General features: G+C 42.9%; 1 protein-coding gene and 1 non-coding gene across 2 annotated transcripts; both read right to left on the reverse strand.

Moving 5' to 3' along the window:
• Positions 1–2,078: 2,078 nt before the first annotated feature.
• Positions 2,079–2,150, reverse strand: Trnap-ugg. Its single transcript has one exon. It is a non-coding gene; the product is annotated as a tRNA-Pro (tRNA).
• Positions 2,151–15,521: 13,371 nt separating this feature from the next.
• Positions 15,522–17,809, reverse strand: LOC117186594. Its single transcript, XM_033387574.1, has 2 exons — positions 16,135–17,809; positions 15,522–15,574 (listed from the first exon to the last, which is right to left on the reverse strand). The coding sequence occupies exons 1-2, from the start codon at positions 17,807–17,809 to the stop codon at positions 15,522–15,524; spliced, it is 1,728 nt and encodes a 575-aa protein (XP_033243465.1).
• Positions 17,810–18,481: the final 672 nt, after the last annotated feature.

The raw sequence follows: 18,481 nt of genomic DNA on the forward strand, positions 1-18,481 counted from the left end.
CTGCCACTGCTGCCGTTCTTGTGGCTGTTTCCATCAATCTCTTTTCCATTGGATAGTTTCATATTGCTGTTGGCACAACATTTGCCCTAAACAAGATTTTATATCCTTTAAGAGTGTATGGTGATTTTCACAACATGTTTGATTTTTTGATCTTAGAAGGTAAACGCACCCAGGTAAACGTATATACCCAGTACCCAGTGCCAGTGTCAAACAACTAATTTAAATAAGTGCTATAGAAAAGATGGATCTTGAAGGGTATAAAACATTTCTTTCTTGTCTACTCATCCGTTTTCGGTTGGATCTGGAGGTTTTTGGCAACTGGTTCTACATATATTCAGTTCGGTTTCGTGATTTCATTTTCTCTTCTTTTAAATATTTCCCATCTGTGAGAAAAGACACCAAACTATTTGTTGTTGATACCGCGTCTGTGTTCATTTAATTTTTTTGACAACTCAATATTTGTTTCAGCTCGGGTTTTTGCTGATAGTTTTGTCTGCATATGAATTTTCAGGTTGTGGGCGAAAATCAAATTTATTGAAGTGGATGGGAACGCTGACTGTGGGGCTGTTGAGGCAGTGGCATAGGAATCGATGTCTGTTGGGCCAGTGGTGTAGTTAGGTCTGTGGCTGAGTGCAGTTTTTGATTTGGCGAATATGTTTCGAGGGCTGCCCCTCACCCTGGGGGCATTGACAGTTGCTGTCTCTCTAGTTGCTGATTGAATTGCCATGTTTTGGTTAAGGATAGGTCTCTATGCCAGATGAATATTGATAAAACTGAATCACTGATTGTAGGGTTTTTTTCAACATTTGGCTATCAATTTGGCTTGGGTTGCACTCCATTTTGTGTGTGTCTGTTTCCATTCAGTTTCTTTCTCTCCGTTCTGTTCATTTTGACTGTATCTCTATATTTTTGCATGGGTTTCCTCTCTTGTTAACTTTACTAATTTGTTTTCCTCTATTGTTGCTTTGTTTGCCACTTAAACGTGTTCCTGCCACACACCCACACGCTCCCATATACGAATAGGTGTAGAATATTGTATGCCTACATATACGCCTACATATGGACATATGTATATCCCTTTGTAAGTCTCCCAAAAACATGACCTCTCTTGCGGTCCGTTGTCCTGGTGCTGTATTTTTGTTATTGTCGGTTGCCTGGCTCAAATGCGTAAACAATTATTCCCTTCCATATATTTTTTTGTAGATTCTGCATGTGTGGAGAGTCCCTGGCCTTTTCCCTCTGGGTTTTTTTTGTGCATATATGGAGAGTCCTTGTGCTTGTCCTAGCATGTTAATTGAGGCACTTTTGATGGTGATTAGATTCATAGGGCCATAAACACGAGTGGATGCCTAATAAAATGCAATAAACATTAATTTTCTATGGGTATCTGGAGTTCTCAGTGGATGTCTATATGTAACTTGCGGTTTCTGGTCCCTTCCCTCTTTGCCTGACTTTTAAAGTAGTTTTGAGTGGACGCCTAAGCGAACGTTATGAAAGAAATATGAAAGCGACACTTGAACATCTTTCATTTACAACAAGTGTCTTGACATGTTAGCCAAAGGAGGGGGAAACGAGTGACATTCAGAGGGGCGTTGCAGCTGTGGCAAGGCAAGTGTTGCCAATACTCCATCGTATATATATTTGACAAGCATATGAAACACTTGAGAACGAGCAAACAAACATGACAGGCTGGCAGGAGGGACTGTGAGGCAGGGTGTAACCAAAGACGCAGGGATATCAGACATGTAGGGGGAGAATGGGATTAGATGTGGGGAGCCAGATGGGGGACACCAAGGCAGTGTGGTGCGATTAGGTGACGGGGTGGTCTGAAGCCTGGCAACATTAGAAATCGACTCTCAATATATTGAATTGAATTGTTCATCATTGCTTGGAGTCCGTGGCAAAGATATTGGCTAAACAATTGGCTCGTTGTGGCTGCCACAGATATAAGTCCTTGCTTGAGTATTGATTTTAGTTCATTAAAGAGAGCATACCCACTTGGATGAAATGTTTACAATGACAAAATAGCTGTAGCAGATTGAGAACGCTTCAAAAATGTTCAAGAAAAGTGCCACTCCGGGCTCAACCGGGAATTGAACCCGGGACCTCTCGCACCCAAAGCGAGAATCATACCCCTAGACCATTGAGCCGCTCCAAAACACGATTCAAAGGGAATCTTCATCTTTTTCGAGGCTCAGAGCAGCATCTGTATCTTTGTTCGAGAGACAAGTTCATTCATGCATAATTAGGCAGCATTTTTAATGACTAACCAATCAGCTGCCAACCGGTTTCAGTCGTTTCTTTTGTGGTCAGGTGTTGCAGCTGCATGGTTGTGCTACAAAAATCGGATCGAATGGTTAAGAGAAGATGCTTTGTTTATGTACACATTTATAAACGCTTTCCATGATTCTGCACCTCATTAATTACAAGTTCTTTTGAATTATCTCTTCATTAAAAATTGGGATTATTCCAACCAATCTAACATCCTTAGCCAAGATCTCCAAGGTAAAGACATACCCTTGATGGGCTAAGGATACTAACAAATTCGAGTGCAAAATACTTGTCGTTAAAACTAATTAAAACAAGTTAATTGCCTTTTGCGGAGGAGCGTGCAGGATGCGAGCATTTTGAAGTGCCACCAGCACACGTACAGCCTGACCTCCCAATTAGAGAACTAGAATAATAATAAAAACCGACGGCAATCCCGCCCCGTGTTACCCAGAGGGAGTCCAGAGTACGGAGTGCGGAGTCCGGCGAATCTGGAGCATCTAAGGCCACGTGACAAGCACCACAAAGCAGCGGCAGAAACAGCAGGAAGAATGCGGTCCTTGCCGCACCATCGCCCGCACCCCTCAAAAACGGAGTCAATAAAAAGCCAAATGGCCATAAGAAATGGCCGGCAAAAGAACTCCAGGGGAAGAACTGGCAAACAGAGGACACATTCGGGCTTAATGTGCGTTAAAAGGCAACCCTCCAGGACGCTGCGGAATGACTTTAAAGGAAATGCTTAAACCAAAGTTTTTGGTCAACTTGTGGGGGGGGCGGATTGGAGCCCTAAAAGCTATTGTTGGGAAATTAAATTCGAACTATGTGGGGGGAGGATTCTGCAGGACACGGACACGACGTCCAGGTGGAGCGGAGGCAGAGAGCAAGCAGCTTTTGTTATTTTTACACTTCATTGCCGTGGAATTTACTTTGTTCGCCCTTTGTTTCCGACTTGGGACGCAGACGCAGGCAAGCGTAAAGATAAAACTTGTGTCGACTTATTCCTCGTCCTTTCTATATTCCTATTCGTCCTTGCTAGCCCCTAGGTGCGTGGTTGTGTGGCCGTATGGGTGTGTGGGTGGGTATATATGTATATGATTGTCATAATGTTGAGGCTTTCTGGCCAGCGTAAAGGGAACAAAATGAAATGAAAAGCTGTCACTGAACTGGAAAACCATCTCCGTTTGGCTTTCGTTTCGTTTCGTTTCGTTCCGTTTCAGAATTTGATGGCCCACAAAGGGCATATTTCTTAATAATTCCCGCTGTAAGCAAATGTTCAATGATAGGCAGGCATGGGGCGTGACAACGACTCGATAAGGTTATCCGGCCTGTCGTCTGTCGCGTAAGACCTTCGTCCTAAAAAAGTTTTTATCTTTATTGAATTTGCACCTTGGCAGGCATTTCCATACTGCTCTTCCTCCAGATGATGATGCTGATGATGGTCTTGTTGTTAAATATTTTGACATTTGCCGCTTCCTCCTAAAAATGCTGACAACGTTTTCTCGCTTTATTATATTTATTTTGACAGCCCCTGTATAAGGTTATTATCCTCTCCACCCTCCTTCCGAGATGTGTGTGTGCGTGCAATTTATGAAGTTCGAGTGCTGTTTAAACTTTTTACTTTATGGCTGTTGGTTTTTTCTGGGGGCTAACCCCAGAAGGCGGCTGATTAGTTAAAAGAGATTTATGCATGAGCCTCCTGTGCCCTTAAAAACACACACACACACACACACACACACACACACACACACACACACACACACACACACACACACACACACTCACACACACGAATTAATGTTTGAAGTTTATTTTTATAACGCATCGTCTGTTGCACGTGGCGTATGCGTACATTTTTCGATCGGCTTTAAGCTGCCGAAGCTTTAAGCCGCCTCCGAGCGGAAAACCAATTGACAAGTTTCCTCCTTACCCCTCCCAGTAAGCTGGTCATATAGTTTTTCATGCTGCTGCTGCTGCTGCTGATGCTGTTGTTGTTTGGGGGCGGTTGCCTACGTGACGTATACGTGATGGGGACAAATGTTGCCGACGCTGATTTTTAACACATGTTCCTTTCGGATATTGTGTGTCCTCTGTGTGTATATATGCGCTGCCTCGTATCGCATTGCAGACAGCAATTTAATTTGAAATTTAATGCCAAGCCTGCCAAGGCATCGCGTGCCCGGCATACACATTACAGCATTAGCAGCACAATTCCTTCTTCCAAAACTTTTTGCATGCTAATTAGGAACTGGGAGAAGAAAGAACTTATTTTAAGCGTGAAATTTGTCAGCTTTAAGTGCATTAGAATGCCAACAGAGCAGCAGCAGGCGTCAGGCTGTCACAAATAGTTGAGGAAAATTCCAAAAGGCCCGACAGCCAGAAGAGATCTCGGTCCAAAGCCAACGTGCTCGGCAAGTCAAGTGGGGCTTGGCATATGCCAAATAAACAGCGGAAAATGGAAAATTAAAAAAAGGAAATATCAAGAGCGAATGAAAACATTCCGGCCATGATTAGACTTGGCCACGCTGGCAGCAGGCAGCAGGCAGCTCTCTTGATGAATAGCTGAAGGATGCCATGCGACGTGCATGGCTGATGATGAGTGGCTTGAATGTAGAGGATGAACATCAGCAGCCGGGACACAATCAATCAAAAGAGTCGGAGGGCCAGCGGAGGGTGGCTTGTCATCAATCTTGTAGCCAAGTGCGTATGCGTATGCGAATGCGTAATGCGACCTCAATGAGATGCGCGGGCAGCGTAATTAATCAGATGTGGGAGAGGTTCAATATAACCCCTTTTCCCATAAATGCATTCTCTTCTCTCAGTCCCTGAAAAGTGCTGATAGCCAGTGCTAAATATATGTAAGGAAAAGTAAACAAATAATGTTCACTATTAAATTTGAAATATATATAAATCGAACATTTTCATATTAATGCTAGAATGTAGGTGAAACTCTTTCTTTTTAAAGTTTCCAATCTCGGAGCAAGTCTATTGATATACATTTTTTGTAATCTATGTGTAAGTGTTACAATTTCAGGGTTTTTTTTCGTTGGGTGCAGGGAAATGCGGTTAGTTCTGCATGAGAGAAGAAGCCAAAAGAGGAAGAGGGAGCGGGAGCGGATGGCAGACAGGCGCCGTCATGAATGCCATACAAAAGTCAACTGGACCCCCGACAATTGCACACAGGAAGTGTTGCAGTTGGTAATAGGAAACACACACAGAGACAGCCATCGGTGGATACAGCAAGGATGCGGCAGGAAAGGAAACAAAAGGCGGGACGGGGAGGATGCTGGGTAATTTCTGTTATATGCACGCTGACCCGCAATGGGAACACAGAGAACAAGACCCGCAAAAAGCGAATGTGGAAGAGCAGCTGCCAGCACAACAATGTTTTAGTCGCTTCGAACAACTAAAGGGAACTTATGGGGGGGGATACTGCCTGTGTGTCACTAAAAATATGCAAAAGTTTTCCAAGCTGCAGTTGGGGATGCTGCAATGGATGCTGCTCCCTGGAATCAGTCAGTCCTCTTCCCTATCCCTTTCATGGCAGTAGTCTATTACTGGGTGAAATTTAATTTACTGCAAGTGCACAGGGACCAAAGGACAAACGGGGAGAGAGTGGCAACTCTTAGGATGTCGATGCGCACGATTTAATAGTTTCCTTGGCCAAGTTTTTTCTTTTACCAACTCCTAGTGTGTGTGGTAGCCGTTGAAAGAGAGGGAGATTTCCAACCAAATGGCAGACGTAAATTGATTTAAGTGCATGTCGCAGCATATTGGCCGAGGCAACTGCAGCTGGAACGGTGTCCTGACTGGGCAAGGACATGGACAAGGACTCCTGCCTGGACACTGGACTGGAGACTGGAGACTGTAGACTGGACTCTTCGACTGCCCTCTAAATCATTTAACAAGCTTCCCATGCTCGTTTGTTGCTTATAACATTTGCCTCGTAAAATTGTTTATGTGTCTGCAATGAGCGGTACATACCCCTCATCCCTGCACCCTCCCCCTTTCTGCTATAACTTCATTCACGAGACCAGGAGCAGCTGCTGTTTCCGCAACGGCATTGCACTCTAATCACATTTGGTGGAGCCCCCTCCAACTTGTAATTGGTTTACGCCGCTGCAGTGTCGGAGCTTTTAATGAAGTTTCCGGGACCGACGGGTCCGGCAAATAGAAGAAGAAGCAGAGGGAGTATGTGAGGGTAGAAAGCGGTGGCAAGTGGGAGAGAACTCTTGGCAGAGAGAGTGAGGTCGAGCATGAAATAAAGTGTGTGTGGATGCAGGCAAACGATCGACAAATTGGTGGAGTGGCAGCTAATGGCACAGAAGCCCCACAGAGAGAGGTGGAGACGGGGACGCGCCATGTGGGTCAAGTTCTTCAATGAGGCATGACGCATCCGAATTACAGCAATTCCATTAAAACATCCGAAAGATTTGGGGAATTACGAAACTGAAAAGAGTTTGGATAAGTGTTCTAAAAAGTCGAATAAGGCATGCTCTTAGGAAAATGTCCAAGAAAATGGGTATTCCCATTGCTTAATTGCTATAATTTACTTAACAACTTGATCTTTCCACTTGCCACTATTCTCTGAAACCTTTAACTATAGAGAACAGAGAAAAGATTAGTATTCTATTGATTAATTAAATCTAGGGGATAACTTTGTCTGTATCTATTCACCCATCAAACAAAACGATACAACCATAATTTACTTAAGATCTTTTGCTTCACAACTGAATATTACCCCCCCGAATGTGTGGCCAACTCCACTTTTGTAATCAATTTGGGTTACGAGCTAAGTACAAACATCCATAAACATTTCCCCAAAAGCGTTGACTATTAGGCCAAAGATTTAGCACTCGTTGGATTCCCCCTTCTGAGTGTCGGCTGCCCTTGAAACACGCCTTGCCACGGTTCAAGGCTTCGGTGCTATGTGGAGTGCGGCATGTGGCAAGCCTAGGGAAGCAGTTGCAACACCCATAACACACGCCTTTATTTGGTTCCCGTTCCGTTCCCGTTTCCGTTCTAGTTCTAGTTTTCGTTGCGTTTCTTTTATTATTTTTTGGGGCTGCCGCCAAACTTCTACGACATTGGCACTGGCGAATGATTTAAAACTTTTCTTGTTAGTTTCGTCTTTAACAAGTTTCTGTGGAGGCCAAACTGGAGCGGGAAAGCCAATGCTCCTGCTCCTGCCCCTCTGAGAGAGCGAGAAGAGAGAAAGTACTAAGGCAGTAAGGAAACAAGGCCACCCATGGGTACTATTTGCAGCCGGCAAAGTTGTAGGCAACAAATTAATTTAATGTCAGACACAAGACACAAACTTGTTGGGCTGTGGCTTGCATTCAACGGGACTACGCTTTAGCTTTTTTTTTGTTTCTGGGCCTTTGGATGAAGTGCCGTTGACATAAATTCATTTAGGGCCAACGCTAAAACGAAAGCCAACTTTTATGGATGCTAAAATGTAAGTATTGTATGTGGCAACTAGTGGCTGGGCTTAGGACGTGAGTTGAGGGAGTGGCAGGTGGCACAATAAGGCGAATAGAGTGGAGTACGTATAGAGTAGGGTAATATTATGTTTATTTAAGCAACGCTAATGACATCCAGTAATGCTGTACGAGATGGCTTAAGGGCGAGAAGTTCCACCTGAAATTAAAATAAAATCCGCTTAAGAAGTAGATGTAAATATAATACTATAATAATAGATAAACGATTGGGTACTCGTAAAATTCCTATAACATTTTTAAAGGAACGCAATGTACCAGCATTTATGCCTAATAGTTTGCCGTACAATTAAATAATTTATTCATTAATTTTCTTCTCTAAATCTGTCGATAATTTCTATAATTGACCAATAGGTTAGATATCAAAGTAGTATACGTGGAAACACCTACATATAAACCCCCACGAATATCTTAGTATTCTGCCTCAGAAGCTTTAACCCTAATGCCTTTGCAGCTCTCCAAATGTCGCGGGAGACTTAACCCAAATCAGTAGCACTTACCTTTTGGCGAGAAGCCCAGCTACCTCCCTTCTCTCTTTCCCCGCTGCCCTTGTTCACTGACCATTTGGCCAGCTGAAATATGTACTCCGATTCCACACCGGACTGAAGCAGACCGCACTTACAATGCCATTTGCTGGCATTACATTCATTGCGAGGGCGGAAGGACCTTTGAGCTCAGCTCCACCGTCTCCCTCGCCGTCTGGGATAATTGCACTTGTCAGCATTTGTTTTACTCTGACCCCAAAAAGATACATTTAATACCATATATTGTTCCCTTGTTTTATAGCTGAAAATGGCAAAAACATAAATTGCCATTGTGTGCGCTATAAAAGTGCAAATAAAGCAAACTAAAAGTTTGTACATTGTACATCTATATTGCATGAGAGAGACAAGTAAATGGTTCTGCTTCTGGTTCCTTTTCATTTCCTGATGTGGCAAATTTATTGCTTGCCATTTGAGCGTTTTTGTTGAATTATTGTAAACGTAAATTGAAAATGGCCAAGCGACCGAAAGGAGTAAAATAAATATCCGAGAATGTTGCTGCAACTTCTGCCTGATGTTTCTTATTTTTTTGTGGAGGGGCGGGGCGGGTGTGTTCAGTGCAGCTTGAAACAAAAGCCAAACAATTGCATTACATGGCCAGATGAGCACAAGACCCACAAAGAACTCAAGCTGTTTTTGCGGTAGGACTTTAAGGTATACTCTTACGGGGAGCAGACAAATTTATTCCGGCATTCACCCCCCAGCCCTCCCTTCCACCCTTCCTGTCTAGACATTTGCATTTTTATTCAAATCAAAACCAAATTTCGCCACATACACAAAGGCCAAAAATCAATTTACTCTCAGCAAAAAAAGGGTCTGAAAGTGAAACAAATTGGGGTAGAAAGGGTTAACCATGACATCAGAGCCGAACCAGTCTTCGTAAAAGGATTAATGGGATTTTTAAATATATTCAGCGGGAGAGACACTCGAAAACTTGCAAATAAAATGTAAATATTTCATAGATAAATATATCAAATGCGAACGAACCCTTTCAAGCCTGCGGTTGAGGCCTTTGTTTAACCTTTTTTTTTGGGTTTACTTATCCTCTTTTGTTGGATATTTGGGGATGGAGTTTTAACCTGATTTTGACAGTCTTAATGGACTAACATAATGTTGTTGTCTGCTCATCGAATTAGTTTCTGGGAGGAAGTGGGGTCGAAATTCCGCACAGCTTAGCAGTTCATCAAACGCGTTGGCAGTTCAGTTCCCAAAGCGGCATCTAATCCAATTCAAAAATTGCAGGAGATTACGTGATCTGAAACGAAACAAAGCGAAGAAGACCCAAAGATGTCAAAGAGCTGCTGCTGCTGGCTCAATTTTGTGTCAACGACGTAGTTCAGGTAATTTCCGTATAAACTTTGGCAGCCATTTTGTCGCTGACATTTTATTTATGTGCGCTCATAACTCAACTGTAAATGCCGCACACACACTCACACAGAGACAGAGAGACGCGAAGCCACACACGGATACATTAGCTAGGACGCGGCGAGACATGGCAGGAGCCGAGTGCTCATAGTTTCCGTTTCCGCTTCCGTCGCAGAGTTGCCTGGCAGCGACGTCGCCTTCTTGCAAAATTAACAACAATGGCGGTGCTAAAGATGCCGCCTCATCCTCTATGCAGCTGTTAGTGTGTGCGTGTGGCTTTTGTGGCTTTAAGTAGCAGAATGTGGCAGCTTTCCCCCTGCTGCCCTGGGCACCCATTTAGTTGCTGATTTTCTTATACTTTTTAGCGCTGGCATCATTTTACAGCGAGGCTTCTGTACGTGCAATGCATTTGGCCCCCACACACTCATGACTCTGAATGAGAATGAGAATGCGAATGCCAGTGTGAATGTGAATGTGAATATGAGTGTGGAGTTTGAGTGGAGGAGGTTAAGTGTAAAGGGCAGACGGGTGACAGAGGATTTATGTAGTCCTTTGCCCCGACACGGACCAATTGAAATGTCACGTCGGGCCGTGAATGTAAGCGTAATGAAGCGGTTAATGTTGCAAGCAGGAAGAAGGGCCAAAGGAATATTAGAATGGAAGAGTTATGCCATCAATTGAATCAAATTTTATCGAATTGAATATATATATATATTCTAGAATAGATCCCTTTAATGATATGCTATCAAGTTAAGAAGTATGAGTATTGCCAGTCAAAAGAATATGGAAAATAGCAATAGGAATGTTCAAAATTATATGTAAAAGAATATATACGAGTATCAGTATCAGTATATCCTATATACTTATAGGATTAACTTAAAATGTATGAAGAACGAAATCATATTTGATTACATATTTTAACAATGTATGTACATTGCTTCTCTCCATCATAATCCGTTGTACAATCCTCAACTTAAGTGGCCAATAAATCGAATTCTGCCTCTATTTCCGCAAAATGCATTGGTTGAATACACCGTTTGGCTGATTTACATTTAATAAGCCATTCAGGAAGCGTATAAACATAATTTGAATTAAAATTTATTTTCGCTATGCTGCGGTCAATCCGTTTGAGGCAATTGTATGCCAATTTTCCATAGAAACGATACATTCCTCATTGTCATACATACATATACATATATATATGTATACATACGTACACACATACACTAAAAAAAGGCAAATTGCGATATGAAATAGAATTTTATTTTATTCAAAAATAAATGTATATGAATATATTTAATGTATTTATATAAATATTTAAAAAACTAAAATTAAATCTGAAAATATTCATTTGAAATAAGATCTATTTTTCATTTCAATATAAAATATATTTGAATCAAGTAAATCCAAATCATAATATGGGGGAACAAATTTGCTTCCAATATCCACTTTCGAAGCGAATCGATTGGTACACATTCTTAAATCTCAGTGTATTTATTCGATTCTCAATTATTTTTTTTTTGATGCCTGTACACCCCGTATATATTTTTGATGTTGTGCATTTTGCCATTTTGCCATTTTCGCAACCCGTTTCTATGGCTGTGCTCATGTGCATGGAAAGCATTTTGAAATGTCAATCGAATGAATGTTTTATTTCTGATGATGATTCTGCAACAACAATTGTCAATTTATATGCGAGATCATAAATGGGTGTACGATATGGGGTAATGGCAGCTGGCATTTTGTTTAATTCGCACGAATGGATGCGATTGATGCATTCGGAAGTTCCTCCACCCGTCCGTCCTTCGGTCCGTCCGTCAGTCCGTTTGGAAACTAAATATTTTAAAGTTTTACTTTTATCCGCAAGAAGTGTGCATGCGAGTATTGCGAGTAGTTCCTCTTAAATAGAACAGAACCGCACCAGAGCGAACCCAAAAACTTGTCCAGCAAGTTGACAGCAGAAGCAATTTGCGTCTTCACTTTCAGTGCTCTGACTCCTCTTGGATCCACGACTTGGTCTCGTTGTTGCCCCGCCTTGTGGCAATGAACTTTTGCGGGATGATGATGATGCAGCCAAGAATTGGTAGCTTACTTTATCTGCACGAGTATCTGTATCTATCAGTTGCCCATAGCTGTCAAACTTGTTTTGGCATCCCAAAGAAACCGAAATGAAGCTTGTTTTCGGTTCGGTTCGGTTCTGTTCTGCTCTGTTGTGCTGGTGCTGGTGCTGTGGCTGGGTACATGTTGCATGCCCCATGTGGAATCCAATTGGCAGAAGGCAATCTTCACAAACGACTTTTGTTGACCTTAAGGATATAAAACGATAATGTTACGCTCTTATACAAATACTATCGCTTGATACCGAATGCATATAAATGAGAGAAAAGGAGCCTTGAAAGATAACCTCCCACATCCAGCAAGATGAACTATCTGCCAGTAGGTAGAAATGCTTTAATATTAAGTTATAGCTCTCAGCTTTATTTGCGTAGTGTACACATACTATGTATGTATGGATGTGTGGCAAGGAGATGTAACATGGAAAACAATCAAATGGCAGGGAAAATGCTGGCAAAAAGAACACGCAGAACACAGAAACCAGAACCCAGAAATGAGATAGGGAGGACAAAAGATTGCCTTAGGTTTCCCATTCATGCATTCATTCATTCATTCATTCGCTCACCCATTCATTTTCTCACTCATTCAGTTGCCATAGCGTTTGTCTCTCTTGATTTTTTTTGCATGTGGGCCACGGGGTGTATACGTAATGTGTGTTCAGCCTGTATGGCGGCTTTTGTTCAACATGACAAAGACATGACAGCGACAGCAGCAGCAGCAGCAGCAACAGCGGCAGCAGCAAGAAAGGAACACTCGCAGCAATAAGAAAAAAAAAATATTGCGCTCTCGTAATGCTTTTAATGCTTTCAAAATTCTTCTTGGATTGATTTATGACAAGGAGCAAGAGGACCAGTGTCAAGACCAGAGGCAAGGCCAGAGCTAGAGTCAGAGCTAAGACCAGAATCAATAGCCAGCTTTAAAGGTCACAGCGAGTGGATGAGAAAAGAGGGGATAAGGGCTTACAGGACAAGTTATGAGGATAGATCATTTTGTGGCTTTAAATTTATTGAAGCTGCTTGATTAATGTGGCAGCGCGTTCGCTTCCCCCAGAGCTCCTCCCTTTAATTTATTAGACAGGAGAATGACAACCGAAGCACTCCATTGTCACTAGAGCATTCATCAATTTCACTTACTTTCGCATTCTAATAGCAAAATGAAAGCCAGTGGCTGCAGGAAGACACAGAGACAGCCTGGTAAAGGAGGAAAGGAATGAATGATAGAACATAACAGGGAAACGTCTATAGCCTTGGGTAAGGTAAACATTTTCCACCTCTTTGTTTGCCTTCCATTGAAAGTTCTCTCTGAGCTGTGCTGTCAGCTACATTCATTTTCGTAGCTGATTTGCATATAGAAAACTTGTTAATAATGCCAACTAAGTTGGGGCCCACACCGCTCTCTCCCCCAAAAAAGCAACAACTTTGCCATTTGCCGGCTTTGAGGAAAGTTTCGTGATTGAGTTTTTGACAGTTTCTCTGAGGGATTGTTACCATCCTACCATCCGGAGATGGAGAGGTGTCTGCCATAAGCTTGTTTTGATTTTCCGTTTATTGTTTTTGCTCAGCTTCCTTGGAAAGGAAAAGTTTTCCATTGCTAATTGCTTGAGCTCATAATTAGAACAAATGCAAATGAGTGGCATGGAATTTTTTGGGGGCTAGCCGCAGAACCTTTTTGCAATTTATGCAAATTACAGTTGTGCGTTAAAATTCACGACTAATTAGACCAAAAGTTAAATCGCAAGAAAAATTATGCCCCTTTTTATATGACTTTTTTGTGACGTCTGACAGTATTCTTGATGCTTCCACAATTTGCATAAATAAATGCAAATGAATGCTAAACCAGAGAGACACAGGAAATACAATTGTCACACCAGGTGCATGCAACATTTATTCCGTTGCTCTTCCTGTACTCTAGACAAACTTTTTGGACAACATTTTGCATGTTCAAAACTTGAACATATTACAGGAAAACGTCTCTGCAAGAGCTTTTTCACCCAAGTTTCGGAATATGATCCTCAAAGTTCCAGTCTTAGGGACTACGATGACTGTTCAGAATCATTCACATCATAGCCGTATTTAAATACCGTTTGGAATCGGCGTGAATGCACCCAATGTTTGTGGCACCACAGGGTGGCTTTCACATCGCTTTGGTTTGCATTTAAATGCGATTCCCTGAGCATTTTCAGAAGCATCGAATTAACACAAGTTAATTAACACATGGGCCAATTGGTGGTTTAAACAATTACGATTAATTATTGTATTTTTCATTCTCCCTTCTATATGTAATTAATGTGGAAATGATATATATTATGGGACAGGAGTGGTAGAAAGGGGAAGGGTTGATGCTGTAAGGAACTTAACGCGACTGTGAGAGAGAGTAGAGGCAATTTAGCTGAGATCAATATACTAATAGAAAAGAGATACAGTAGAGCAGTAATACTCTTTTTTTTATAAAAATTTAATCATTTACATTCATAACTCAAACTAGTTGTAAAGCTAGAACACATCCATAATGGCCTGAGTAATTTTAGGTCGCGGAAAGTTCAACTTTAAAAGTGTTTGGTTGCTGAAATTTGAATAGTGGTTTGGAAAAATCTATTCCACTTTATGTGGCTCCCCTTGAACAAGTCCTTTTGCCCACTATAAATATCTTTAATCTCAAAATGTAACCCGAAAATGAGTTTGCAATTAGTATTTTAGTTTTGTGAATTTTCGCCAGTGCCCGCCCGCATTGATAGGCAACACAAAATGAGCAAAAACAGTGGCAACATTTTGGGGCTGACGCAGTTGCAATTAGCCCCGAAATGCGGTTCAATTAGCGTAGTGTACTGCTCTGGGCAGTGGGCAGTGGGCATTGGGTTGTGTGGTTGTGTGGTTGTGTGGGAGTGGCATTGACTGACAGCAGCTCTGGGCAGCTAGCCGCTAATTTGCATATTGCATTACACGAAAATACCCAGAAACTATCTGCTGGAACTGCATTGGTTTCGTTTGTTTCGGACTTACAGCGGCGAGAGGAGGTGGATTCGGGCAGATAGAATCAGCTTTCCGCTCAGACCGAATCCGTACAATGCTTTTGGGCTTAATTAAAAATTGTCTGCCACATGCATGGCCATGGCCCGTATGCAGTGCACCAGTAATTCGATTTCCGCAGAACCCTTAACATTGTAAAGAATGGAAAACTCTATCTATCGCATGTTATCTACAATAATGCATTTCCCTGCAGGAAGAACCTTCCCTTTAAAGCAGGAATTGTCGCATCGATTTTGCCATAAGTGTCCTGTAATGCCCCGTTATCAGAAGGCGCGCGTTAACTCGCCAATAAGCGGCAAATCCTGCTCACAGCGCCTGTCCCTCTGCCCTGTCTTCTCGGGTGAATGGCTGGATGGCTGGCTGGCTGGCTGGCTGGCTGGCTGGCTGGGCATTTCTTTAAAGATAAAACTGGTGTGCTCCAACAACGGCGTAAACGTCAATTATGTGGGCGTACATCCCACGGCCCGGATGATTGAATGACTGGAAGCTCTCGTTGTCGAAAACAAAAACTAAACAAACAGCATTCGGAACTGACGACAGACGCTTGAACCTCGTCACTGCCATGAGCAGAGCCAGGAGGAGGACCACGACCACGACCAGGAGCAGGAGCAGCAATCTACTGACATTTTTCGTGAAAGTAATCCGCTCGTTGGCAAAATGTTTGATTTATGTCAACGTAAAGCTGTCGTTGGTATGAGGCCATTAGACCATTAGCCCGAAGCGGGACTATGCGGGTTCCCATACTCATGAGCGTAGTTCTGGGCTATAGGATATGGATATGGATAGATAGTGGAGTGTACTGGCACACATTCGCACTTTGATTGGCTATTAAAACATCATTAAATGGCTCTTAATTACGTAAATGTTTGGCAAAATGTTTACTAATGTTCTACCATTGATTTTCAGTTCATTGAATAAATGTATTTACTTACATTTACATGTATGTGTATGCTGTCTTTCACAGTTCTGAGCAAGCATAAATATCCTCATAGATGAAGACATAAGTAACAGAAGAGTTCGTTGTGTAGAGAGAACTATTTATCCCTTTAATATCATCTATTCCTGAGGGGATAGGTTGGAATTGTTTATAAAACCTTGTCTCAGAAAACCCCTCGAACAAGTTGTTTAGCTGTGTATTTTTCATAAGTCTAGATGACTTTATCGACTTGAATTTTGTAAAACTCTTATTTGCGAACTTGTGATTTTTACTGAGAATTAAACAAAGCTTTTAAATAGATTCTAGGTGTATTTTCGATCTTTTTTTTCTTTGCAGATAATTTGCGAAATATTCGCAAAGGAATATCAGCCATGACAGCAGCAGACAGGCTCCCAACAGTACCCAGACCCAAGATAGATCTGCCACCTTGAACTCCCGAAAAGCCGCATAGGGATAGGGATCTTCCTGGGGTATCAGTCCCAGAGCAACCATCTCGTACAGCGTTTGCTGCTTCCAGTATTCCAAAAGTCCTGACGAGTGGACATAGAGTATCAGTCGGTTGATTGGATGCTCAAAGATCGAATTAGCCTGCATGGGCAGCGACAAGATAATCTTCGAAGCAAAGATCAGACCGGGCAGAGAGCAGAAGGCAGGTCGCTGGAAATACTGCTGCCTCTTGGCTATGATCAGCCACTCGGCGGTGAGGGCGGAGAAAGATTGCGACTTGTTCAGCGTAGTTCTGAGGTACTGAAAGTCCGCTGTGCTCACATATCTGATCTTGGAGCGTATCAACTCCACGGTTCGGGCGCCCCTGAACCCGTCCAGATAGAAGTGCTCGGCCTCGTCAAAGTAGATGTCCACCGGGGCATCCCGCAGCTGCTGGAAGTTTGAGATCTGTTGGTCTGGGGGTCGCTTCGTCAACAGCGTCTTCAGGTGAGCCGCAAAGAGGGTACTCAGCACGAGGCCGAGCAGAAACAGTTGGGAGTGCGTAACCCTGGAGCTGATCGTATTGTGGGCACTCATCTTAAACGACTGACCAATCATCCCTGATATGATGCGTTCGTTGAAGGCGAGCGTCGACCAGTTGATGCCTCGCTGCAGCAGAAGATACCCAAAGCAGGTGTCCAGCAACGAAAAGATGCAGTAGAAACCCGCTACGATGCCCAGGAACTTCTTGCCACACACGAACCCATACACTTCGGCCGTGGAAATCTCATCCGCACATGGCACCATTATGAACCACTTCTCGAGATCGTAGGGTACCGAGAAGACGCCCGATTTGCTGGGCACCTCATAGCCACACAGGCTGATGGGCAGGGAAATGGTTCCGTTTAGTGTCAGATTCCTTAGAAGTATCAGCGACATGTGCTCGCCGGGTACAATGGGACGCTCCCACTGGATGGTCAGGTTGTAGATGCGGGCGAACTCCATCACTAGTTTGGCCACATAGCCCGTCATTCCGCGTTCCTGAGTGTGGGTATCTTCGTAGACCAGCGAACGAGGGGCAAATTGATCAGGCAGTGTAATTATGGCCTTGCGCTGATAGTTCCGAATGCTGGCGAAGATAGGTTCCCTTCTGGGATCTATCTCTACCCAATGCTGTTGGGCATAAGGCTGCAGGCGATAGACTGTACCTTGGGATGTCAATACAGCTACTTGAAGAAATCTCAAAGGCTCGGCTGTGTCCGCAATCTGTTGAAGTTGCTGTCCCTCCTCTGTGGACATTACCACCAACAGCCGGACATGCCTCATATTCTGGAGATTCCTGTCCAATGCCTGCCATAGCTCCATGTTCATTTCATTGTTGCCGCCACTTTGCCAAACCAGGCCAAGCATCTCGTTGTTGTAGCTGCCACTCAGATAGCAATCCATTTGCTCATCGAAGCTTAGGACAGGCCATGCCCGGGCCCACCTCTCATCCGGCTCGTCTGCCTGGCTTTGGCTGTGTCGTAGCACCAGAAGTGTCTCAAAAGGCTGATCCGCATATATGGTGTCCAATATGCCGCTCAGCTCACTTTCAGTATTAGCCAGTGGCAGCAGAAGAACCAGCAGCTGCCACATGTCGCAAGGGAATGGTTGCAAGTCCACCAGAAGCCTCCGTGCCATATGGCCAGAGCTTATCTTTCGGCATCGGCGCTAATTAGTGGAGGTTACAAATGATTTGGGGCCCCTTAAACGCTCTAATGGTCTTCGGATTGCTGGCAACTGAGAAACGGCAGCCATTAGCATAAAGTTTAACGACTTTTACTACTTAATGTACGTACTTAGAGTTTCAATTATATCTCAGAGAAATTCAGGAAAATAATAATAATAACCTACCAGAGGCATTTTCATCACTCGATGAACACTGCAAAACGATTTATGTCGAACTAGTATGCAGCTTAATGTCTTTCCTGAAAATATGACTACTTTGTAGATTGTTTCTAATTGTTTCTGCAAATAGTTTCCATGTTTTCCTGAAATTTGCATGCAAATATGCATATCCTTTTGACTCTATTAAGGATTAAGTCCTCTTTGCATTTGATTTATCTTCATTTCCATTTGTGGTGTGTTTGCCATGAAACTATATTGAATTTATTGATTGTCTGGGAAAATATTTATGAAAACTTGAGGCAGATATTCGTACGCGTGATAATAATTGCTCTCTCATGAAATTTGCATCATTTTTATGTGCACACCATTTAACCCCGATTGGCGGGGTAAGCCTCCCTCAACTATTCGAGAAGTTTGCCC

The sequence above is a fragment of the Drosophila miranda genome, chromosome XR (assembly GCF_003369915.1).
Source record: "Drosophila miranda strain MSH22 chromosome XR, D.miranda_PacBio2.1, whole genome shotgun sequence".
Taxonomy (NCBI): Eukaryota; Metazoa; Arthropoda; class Insecta; order Diptera; family Drosophilidae; genus Drosophila; species Drosophila miranda.

What these genes read in the sequence shown, in the direction of transcription:
- LOC117186594 (XM_033387574.1), bottom strand. Translation starts at nt 17,809, where the DNA reads ATGTGGCAGCTGCTGGTTCTTCTGCTGCCACTGGCTAATACTGAAAGT. An exon ending in CTGGGTACTGTTGGGAGCCT is followed by an intron (nt 15,575 to 16,134) that starts GTCTGCTGCTGT and finishes CATATCCTATAG; the next exon opens with CCCAGAACTACGCTCATGAG.